The sequence below is a fragment of the Jatropha curcas genome, chromosome 9 (genome assembly GCF_041381405.1).
Source record: "Jatropha curcas cultivar XTBG-Jc1 chromosome 9, XTBG_Jcur_1.0, whole genome shotgun sequence".
In the NCBI taxonomy this organism is placed as follows: Eukaryota; Viridiplantae; Streptophyta; class Magnoliopsida; order Malpighiales; family Euphorbiaceae; genus Jatropha; species Jatropha curcas.
In genome coordinates, this window is record NC_143159.1 from 82,755 (window position 1) to 92,994 (window position 10,240).

At 31.6% G+C, this 10,240-nt stretch overlaps 1 protein-coding gene and 1 long non-coding RNA gene across 2 annotated transcripts; one reads left to right on the top strand and one right to left on the bottom strand.

The window, feature by feature from the left end:
• Positions 1-142: 142 nt before the first annotated feature.
• LOC105635131 (peroxisomal nicotinamide adenine dinucleotide carrier) lies at positions 143-4,743 on the bottom strand. The gene is made up of 11 exons (XM_012218126.4): positions 4,587-4,743; positions 4,386-4,505; positions 4,179-4,253; positions 3,414-3,544; positions 3,186-3,240; positions 2,402-2,554; positions 2,064-2,132; positions 1,878-1,985; positions 1,706-1,774; positions 1,228-1,282; positions 143-631 (listed from the first exon to the last, which is right to left on the bottom strand). Exons 1-11 carry the CDS (start codon positions 4,671-4,673, stop codon positions 441-443), a joined length of 1,113 nt encoding a protein of 370 aa, XP_012073516.1. The 5' UTR covers positions 4,674-4,743; the 3' UTR covers positions 143-440.
• Positions 4,744-6,376: 1,633 nt separating this feature from the next.
• LOC149493396 (uncharacterized) lies at positions 6,377-9,127 on the top strand. The gene is made up of 2 exons (XR_016322518.1): positions 6,377-7,169; positions 8,814-9,127. It is a non-coding gene; the product is annotated as an uncharacterized LOC149493396 (long non-coding RNA).
• The last annotated feature ends 1,113 nt before the right edge of the window (positions 9,128-10,240 follow it).

A 10,240-nucleotide genomic window follows, 5' to 3' on the forward strand; every position in this document is an offset into this window, starting at 1 on the left:
TAATTCATACAATCTGAAGAACGAAACTAGGAGATAGGAATGATATGAATAGGGAAGTCTCCGTCCACCATTTTTTTCTGAGAGCCATGACTATGTACGGGAATATCAATGCACAATTATTTATTACTCTAAAATAAACGAATTTAAAAAAACCTTTTTCAGAAAAGAGCTGCATCAACAAAACACTAGGAGATCCAACGTCTACAATTATACATTATGAATGTGAAGATAATGACATATTTAGCTTGTCTCATTAATAAGTCAGCACCCCCTTCTAATGGCCAACCTCTCCTGATCATCATTCCAAAACCACCAGATCTCTGTTCTGCTCATGGAAGAATCAAACAAGGGAGCTAAAAAAGACATAATCAGATATCCATGATGAATATCATAGTTGCCAAGTTGTGAGCTATAAATTATGACCAAAGACAATGATGATATCAATTACTCAAATTTAATATAACTTTCTTGCTCTTATCTACCAGCGCTGTGTAAGCCTTAACAAGCTCCTCCTTAACCATGAAAAGCACAGAAGCTGCAAAAACACTCTGTACTATCTTTGTGCTCATCCCCTTATAAAAACCAGGCAACCCTTCATAACGGATCATTTTAATTATCGCATCAAGAGTACCTGCATTTATAACATCAGAGGCATCAACTTCCTTTGTTATAACAAAGAGGAGGGAAAGTGAAAATTGTGTGCTTCTCAAAGTTCAACCATGTCAAACTGACAATCCAAAGGGGAGCAAAAGCAACTGAAGCTGCAGGCTGTGCGAAAATGAACTTGCAACTTCAACAGATTAATCCATGAATTTCGATTAGTTATATAATTATGGCGAAAGATGACACATGGAGGAGCAATCCCTTAATTTCCAACAAATTGAAATATGACAAGAATTAGAAATGCTAATATTTTTAGGGAAATCTACAAGAGTGGAATTTGTTGCTAACCACTATACATCATTGACTTTCAAGTTTCAACTCATAGCTCTATCTTTCACTAGGCACCATAGCAAAGCATATTTTTCAGAAAAAAATAAAGCAAGTACTACATGTATCTAGATCAAAAAATTAATAGGAGGAAGTAAAAAATACAAAAACCAATTTATTATAAGATGAGAACGAAGCAAAGTTCAAAAGACTAAAAAGTTGAGTTGATGTGCAATATGTGTCAAAACTTATAGATATTTATAAATGGCCAATTATGTGTGCCTCTCTAAAGCAAACCTGAGTATCTCATTGAAGTATTTCCGCCAATCTCCTGTTTTGCTTGAAGTCTCGACTGCAAATGAGGCAACACAGAAATAAGAGACTTGAGCTATACATACAGAGCAGTGTTTTGTGTGTGCATGTGTTGTCCCAAAAGTTAAAAAGAGTCCGGAAGAGCAATCTGTAGAAAATCAGTTTCTCAAATACATGTTAATGCAAGCAGGAAAGTCAATATTAATTCCTGATGAAAACAAAGAACATGAGCATCTATCTAAGGACAGCCTATAAATCTTGTGAGTTATTGCAAATGAAGATGCCAGTGTAAATCTTTTAAGATATTTCACATGACAAGACTGATGGGCAGGTAAATTATATCCAATATTATATAAAAGGAGCAGCTATTTTTCTGGTTTTGGCAATAACGACCGGTGATTTGTACTCATTCTCTTCATTATAGTTTTATTTTTTAATAATAATATAAAATAAGTGAAATTACCTTGACAACCAACAGGGGATATGTTGAGACAGTTGCTCCCAGCTTTGCCAAGGCTCCTAGTAAGAAGACCTTTACGCATCGCAAGAAATTTTCTATGTTCACAAACCCAAATATTTTGCAAAAGACTGACATAAGATTAGAAAAACCTGAAACACTGAAAGCAACTACATACCTGTAGAGCAGTAGGATATTTATACCCCCGCTTGCTTGCGGAACGTCTTGCCCTTAGATGCTTTAATGATGTCTCATAAATCATGAACTGGATCGATGGATTGCATACCTATGATGCATAATTCCTAATCATAACAGGAGTAACTCAGTGGACTTCATACATAATGGTGATCAAAATTGGGCTAACCATAATAAGCGTAGGAATGATGCCTTTCCAAAATCCAGTAATTCCAGCTTCATTATAAACTTCATGTGCCTTGCAATACATACAAATACAAGACAAACTAAAATTAGCATCTAAAACATTAAAACTAACAGCATGTTTGATGTGAGAATGAAAGGAATGTATCGTTAATCTGCATATAATAGAGTGTGTTGTTTGCAAAAAATCATGACCAGTATTCCATCAAGGTTCACATAGCAAGGGAAAAAGAAGACTAATAAGAACCATGCCATCTCAAGTTCAATGTAAATAAATAAGCATGAATGGAACAACATAGGATCAGGAAAGAAATGGTTACTAACCGCGTGTAAAGTACCATAAGGACGAGGTTTTGTTGTGTCAAGTTCAGCCAATTTGACCTGTACAGATGGACTTATTGAGCCACCTTCAGAAACTTCCCTTAATAAAGCTTCTTTCTTTCCCTCCACAATTTTTCTTTCTGCTTGGGTATGTGTCTAGAATCAAAATGTAGCATGTCAAGAATAATCTCCATTCCACTCCAACATGTAAACATAGAATCGAAAGGTTGCATCAATGCAATACAACAATAGTTGATAAAGCATTGAAAGAATATGAGCTCAATCTAGTCCATCTGTCTCAGAATTATGAAGCAAAATTATAATTGTCAATCAATTGAAATTCTGGTGATGGTACATCTGGTCATGGATACCATGGTTATATACAGGTATCTAGCTATATAAATGTTTCGACAGCCAGTAGAGTTTCAATTACATAATATCATAGTAAACAAATGAAATCCAATCACTCAAAATCAGAATAAAACACCAGAAAACCCAGCTCTGCCCACCAGAATAGAAGCCACGCAATGTTGCAGGTGGGTACCTGTATTGGCGTCATCTTTTTATGTTACCTTGTTTCTTCATTTGAATTGGTGTGCAATTGTGTCGAAAAGTGACATTCAAGATATCTTATTTTGGTGCCGTGCAGTCAGAATGCACAAAGGATCCAGATTATGAACCGAACGAAGAAGTGTATGGTCCAAAGTGGTTTTACACGAAATCACTGGAAAAATTAAAATTAAATCCAAGAAAATAATTGTATTTATGGGAAAATATCCACAGGCACCTGCATACGAGTCACAAGAACCCATATTGGGTTTGTCAGCAATACATTCAATGACCTGCAAAATTATGATAAGAAAGAGTCAGACACCATTACCTCTCCTTATTATTGCTAAAGCTGGGTACAATCCTAAATGCAATTGCAAAATAGCTATGTATTTGTCCTTGATAATGGTCCATCTTTGACACTGTCTAATTAATACAAGCAGCCACTAATTAAGAGGGCACTCACCCAGCTAAAGCAGCCACAACAAGCCAAGAAAACATGCCGACAGTACCATCTCCACGCCCTTTGGCTTTGTGAGCAGCTGCAATGGCCTCAGCCTTGTTCTTGAAAACTTGATAAAAGTAGTAATAAATTCCCTGGCAGCATGCAAAAGAAGGTTATAGGATTATGACCAACAATTGATCAAATCCAAAAATAATCTAAAACTTTTTATTTTGAACTTCTTATAAAAGGAAATGGCACCAACTAATTTGGAATTAAAGCTTAGTTGTCATAGACAATGTCAGCAAAATTTATAGGAAAAGAGATCTTTACTGAGTGGTCATTTCCATCGTAGATGGATTTGAACTGGGCACGTTTTTTTTTCTCTGACACACTAGATGTGTTGTACTTGTTCAGTCATTGCAACATGAAATCCCTCAACGAGCTTTACAAGATTATTAAAGCATGCAAGATCAGCAGCAGATGTCAAAGAGAAATTGACAGGACAAATCATTAACAACTACTGCAAAAGGAATTTCAGTCTCTGGCCTCGAATGTTACATGAGCACAAAGCATCTAAAAGTGGGTGTAAAAAGCATTACTCATATCCAAGTGCATTAGTCGTTAAAAGGCAAGGCGATCTAGGAAATGCGAGGTTAATTTGAAATTGAAGATAATCGTTACAGACTCACAGTAGGATACATATATATAACATTGAAATGAATATAAAATGTGGACAAAGAGGAACAAAGTACAGAAGCAATACGAATTTAGCGACGCAGGACTGACCTGAGAAGCAGCAGTTCCAAACAGAGAAGGTTTCAGGCCGCTATAAAGCCCACCCCAACCTTCGGCTTTAATGACCTGGTAATGTAAAACTAGGATCCATTAATTGGACATCTGAAATATCAAAATAGAATATCAAATTTCGGAACTATTTAAGTTCAAAAAAAAAAAAATCCTGGACTAGTTTGTTGGGTAAATGGTACTTGGTACCTGAAGTACTTGGAAAAGAGTGCCAGTTGCAGGGCGTTGAGGATGAGAATCACCGTGTAGGCCTTCATCATCCTTCCTCTTCTTCTTGGCCAGTCTCTCCGTTTGCTGGCGTGTATTTACCTGGAAATTTTCATTCGATTAAAAAAAAAAAAAAAACACAAACAAACAGACACAGAACAGAGGATAGAAAGAAAGAGTTACAGTTTGGAGAGGATAAGTGATTATCTGGGCAATAATACCACCACCAGCTCCCGCTAGGCCATTCGCTACTGCGTCTGACTTTGACATGCTTTTCAGCTCAACGACTTTCTCCTCTCCTCTAATTCCTCCCCTGCTGTGTTGATGCTTTATTATATTGATATTATTATTGCAAAAACGGGCAAAACTGCGGTATAAATTAAAACTTTTAAATATAAGTCATAGATTTAAAAATATTTAAATAACTTTTTCATCTTTAAATCAAATTACATTTACTTATTATTATTATTTTTAAAATTTAAAGGGACATCAACACATTATATCAATTATTTTTTGCATTATATCAATTACTTTTTAACGAACAAACAATAAATATATAGATATTAATTAGAAATTTCAATATTCATATATAACTTTTTATTGTAAATTTCAATTCATAAAGAGTTGTATAATTATGAAATTTCAATTATCAACTTTCTAAATCTCTCTTTATATATACATATTTCTATTCCTATTTTTGTTTAATATATACATTTTTTTAAAGTCCTAATTTTATTGTATTTACAACTAATTTTGCATCATTTAATTTGAAGTGAAATTGGTTGTTATGTTTTTATATGTTGTTATATAATTAAAGAGCATTTCATAATCTCATTTTTAATATTGTATATGATTTTTTTTGAATAAAGAATAAATTTAGAATTATGTTCTAGTCAAAAAAAAATATTTAGAATATATATGCAGTCTTAAAAATTAGGTATGACCATAGTTCAATTTCAAATCAGAACTGAACATTTGAAATCGAACCGTAATTGAAGCCGTAAATTTAAAGTTCAATTCCGGTTCTTCATTTTTTGAAACTGAAACTGGCGGTTCCGGTTTAAAACCGTGAAAAACATGTTTTTAAAGAAACACCCAATTTATTTTTTTATTTTATTATATTTTTTTTAAGTAATTTCTAAGAATTTTTATTAAATTGATTTAGTTTTTTTCAACAGTAATATTTATTTTAATTATTTATTCTACCTATAAATCTTTAAAAATTATTTTAAAAATTTTAAAATATATTATTTAATTTTGGTTCGAAATCGAAAAAAAATCGAAATTTGCAGTTTCGAAACCGTCTGAGAAACCGTTTAAAAGCGGTTCAGTTTCGATTTCACCTTTTTTATAAACTGTTAACTGGAAGGTCGTGCCTGTTAAAGATAAATAAAAGTTATTTTAAAGAAAATAAAAGAAAAATTAATAACATAAAAAATTATTTTGTTTGGAAAAAAAGAAAAGAATAAAAGATTATTTAATGGCTATGGCGGTAATATTAGTTGATATGTTGAGCTGTAACTTAAATTGTACACTAGTAAAAGCATAGTTTGAGGATTAGAATTTTATGTTGTATACTTAATTAATATGTTATATTTTGGATGTAATTTTTATTTTAAATTTCTAATAAGTTTAATTTAATTTTCAATTTTTTCAAATTTAATAAATTACTTTTTCTAGTAAACTTCTATAAATTACCATTTGAATTCATTTAGAAACATAAACCCCACAGGAAAAAAAAAATATAAAAGTTTCATTTTCTAGAAAAGCTTTTTGAAAAATAAAAATAATGTTCAAATCAGTCAATTTACTATGTATAAATTTATTTTCTACAAGTAAAGCACACTTTAATTGTAATTTTTTTGGATGATCTACTGAGTTTAAGTCTTTTCAAATTGAAAATAGATATACAGATACATGTATGTGTGTGTGAAATATCCCGAATTTTTATTTTCAAAACTTAGGAAATTTTATTAAATCAAAAATCTGAATTTTTGATAGTATGGGTTGTAAAGATCGAGCAATTCTAATTTGAGCCCAAAGTTTTACGAGTTGGGCCCAAGCCCAAATAAAATGTCGAAAATTTCGAATCGTAAACAGTTAAAGTTTTCGAGAAATAATATAAAATCCCAGCGATTAATATATATATATTTACCCTAAAAAAACAAATCTCCTTACTAATTATAGTTTATTTTTATTTTTATATTTTATTTTGGTTAAAGGAGGAAATGTTACAGAACTTAATTAAAATAATCAAATGAATTGAACCGGATTCAGAAATCAAATTGATTTTTCAAAAACCACACGAATAATTGGAAAACCGATTGAAAAAGCCGAAAACCAATCGAAAATCAAAGATTTGGGTCGAATCGAACCGAATCGAACCGGTTCGACCCAAACCATCTAGAAAATTCCCTTTCTTTTTTTTTTATCTCCAGCGCTGCACCTCTACTCCTCACCATCAAAGCAGCGCCTCCTCTCTTCTTCTTTGTCTTCTTCTTCTTCTTCCTTCTTTCTTTTCTTTTCTTTTCTTTCTTTTTCTTTCTTTCTTTCCTGCACCTGCGTTTGCATCACTGCCCAGGAACTCCAGCCGCTCCAGCAGAGGTGATCGACCACCGAGAGCCACCACACGCAGCTCGTCGCGCCATCGCCACCGCCTAGCCGCCGCTCCAGCACGCCTCCGACCACCAACAGCCACTGCTCTTCGATCCGACACGAGCAAATTTCCGATCTAGCAAAAATTCAACAAAAAAAAATATATTTGGGGTATAAATTAATTTAACTACATTTTCGTTAATTAATTTAATTTCATTAATGATTTTAGTTAGTTTAATTCTAATAATTTTAGTTGATTAATTTCATTTTAGTAATTGATTTTAGTAATCTTGAGTAATTAATTTAATTTAGTAATTTTGATTAGTTAAATTAATTTAATTTGGCTAGATCTACTGATTAGTTTAATTACTTGAGTAATTAAGTTAATTTAAATAGTATTAATTTATTGATAAATAAAATATTTAGTTAGTAATTTTAGTTATTTAGTTAGTTTAAAATGAATTCAAAATAGTTATTGATTAATTAATATGAAGTAATTATTGATTAATAAAAATGATAGTTAGCTAAAACTAAATTCCGTATTAAATAATTTATTAGGAAATTTTGGTAATAATAAAATTTATGGAATTTAAGTGTAGATTGAAGGTAGATTATATTGTATGTAATTTTAATTTATAAATTATGGATGTAGGGTGATGTTAAGGTTGAATGTAATGTTGATATTGTTATTCGGATGGAGGATGGGAAAAATTGAATTGATTGATTGCCCGATGGATGGGCTGTGTGATTTGGAATTATTGATATATTGTTGACATTTTAACAGGTAGATAGTCCAATTTTTAGGGGAGATGCTGCCGAAATTTCGATAGAACTTAGACTAGTTTTAAGTAATGACATAATTAATAAGTTTATTTAGATTAATTCTATAACTTAATAAATATTAAATAGAGTGCTCTAATTATTTAATTATTTTCATTATTATTCATTGAATTATTCAATTATTTATTTATTTCCATTATTATAATTTATTTTATTGTTTGTTTATTCTTACTATTATTTGTTATTTATTTAATTGCACTTGAGAATGGTTGTCTAGTTGTGCATTTTATTACGTTGTCCAACTGATCAATATGTCTGCACTTGATTGCAATGTTTGATTTATTGTGTTGTGTTTATGCTATGCTTTGTTTGTGTGGAGTTGGGATGAAGTGGGTCACCATGGGTTTGTGAGACTGTTTCTGTTATACGGATCCTGATTCTAATTTCTGTTATATTCTGATTCTGTTATATGGATCCTGATTCTGTTTCTGTTAGCCGGGTAAATGGGAGATCGGCGCCCCCGTGTGCACCTACTGTTACCGTTACTATTAACCACAGGTTGGCTTCTTTATTGGGCGCACCGGATAATCTAGATTTGATCGCAGCCCGCAGGGTGGCCTCCTGTTGTGAGCGCTTGATGATCTAGATTTGATGGAGACGACCGGGTTGCCTCCTGTTGGTATGAAAAAGAAAAGAGAGGATAGAAAAACAATGAGAGGGCTGGTCAAGTGAGGATTAGACCGGTCGGCCAGTATGGGGGATCGGCTCCCTGGTGCACATGTGAGAGGATGAGCCATGTGGGAGGACGGCTCATCGGGGGTTCGGTGACTCCACTGACTAATTTCCACGTGATGTGATTATATGAAGATGTTAATAATTGTGAGTGCTGGTGACATGTCATTTGTGTGACTGGCTGCGTGAGCATATAACTAGTCGGATGACTAGATTGATATATTTACACATATGTGTGAATGTGTGTGTTGTGCAATAATAGTTACTCCTTAGAAAGCTCACATACCTTGTTTAATTTTTCAGGAAGTAAGTTTCTCTTTAATTCGGTTAAGCTATGTTCCCTCGTCGCAGAGCTAGAAAGAAAATTTTTCCTAGACCAATAAATATTTTGCTATGTATCTAGATATATAAAAATCTATGTATATCTATTAGTTAGTGATTCCGCAGTTGTAGAATTTGCGTACAATTAGTCGTGTATTAACATAGACGATATAATTATGTGAGCCCATATTAAAAATGTGATGTACTATTAATTGGGTCCGAACCGTGGAATGTTGTAGCTGATAAATTTGGGCCGAGATTTAAAAATAAGAATTGAGGTTTATTTTTTTTTATAATATGAGCTGAATGTTTGAAATTTATATTGAAATAATAAATTTTAGTGATTCAGGCTTACTACGGGCCTCGGGAGCCTTAAGCTTACCTGGGCTCTAGTGCCGGTCCGGCCCGCGGAAACGGGTCGTGACAGTGTGTTATTAGTAATTTATAAGATATCCATAAATTTAATACTGTCCATTTACCGATTGTAAAAATGCCCCCATAATGCAGAGCCAAATATTAATAATATAATAATTTATTTTAAATAAGGCTTTGGACTTTAGAACATCAAATTTTATTTTATCATTGAGTTGTTGAAATCTTTTTGAAGGTGAAAATAGAAATTATTATTAACTTAAATAATTCAGAATAGCATGAATAATAATATTAGTCGAGACATGACTCACTTTCAAATATCAGACATTCAATAAATAAGAAGATGATGTAAAATTATAAATTATTAGTTAAATTATGATACTATCTATATATGAAGTATACAAAAGGACAATATTGTAAATTTGTAGTGATATATTTTCTTTCTTTTATTTTCCTTCAATCTAAATATAAGGATGGAAAATAAATAATAAACAAGAGTTGGACCAAATTATAAGGTAAAGCCAACAAATAGTAAAATACAAATAAATTTAAATAAAATATAGTTATGGTAAGAAAATAACCATAAAAAAATTAAATATACTTAGTAACATGTCCAAACAGCAACATTTCAGAACAAATTTAATAATAATAATAATAATAATAATAATAATAATAATTTAAACAATATCACTAAATCTAGTAATAAAAAATGTAACTAATAAAATTAAATACATGATACTGAACACCTCATAATTAAGATAAAAAGAAATATTTACTACTAATAATAATAAGTACAACCAATAAACTAATAAATACAACCAATAAACATAATTACTCCTTTTGTCCTATACAAATAAATTTTGCTTTTCTTTTTCATCAATTTTAAAATATAATTCTATTTCCTTTTTAAAACATCATTTATTGTTTGATTTCTTAATATATTGTATATTGATAATCTCAATCGTATATACTACTACAAGGGTCGGAAAGAGGAAAATACAAAAACTGAAAAAACCGATAAAAGTATGCCCAATAGG

What these genes read in the sequence shown, in the direction of transcription:
- LOC105635131 (XM_012218126.4), bottom strand. Translation starts at nt 4,673, where the DNA reads ATGTCAAAGTCAGACGCAGTAGCGAATGGCCTAGCGGGAGCTGGTGGT. An exon ending in AATATCCTACTGCTCTACAG is followed by an intron (nt 1,775 to 1,877) that starts GTATGTAGTTGC and finishes CGATGCGTAAAG; the next exon opens with GTCTTCTTACTAGGAGCCTT. An exon ending in TACTTCAATGAGATACTCAG is followed by an intron (nt 632 to 1,227) that starts GTTTGCTTTAGA and finishes TTATAAATGCAG; the next exon opens with GTACTCTTGATGCGATAATT.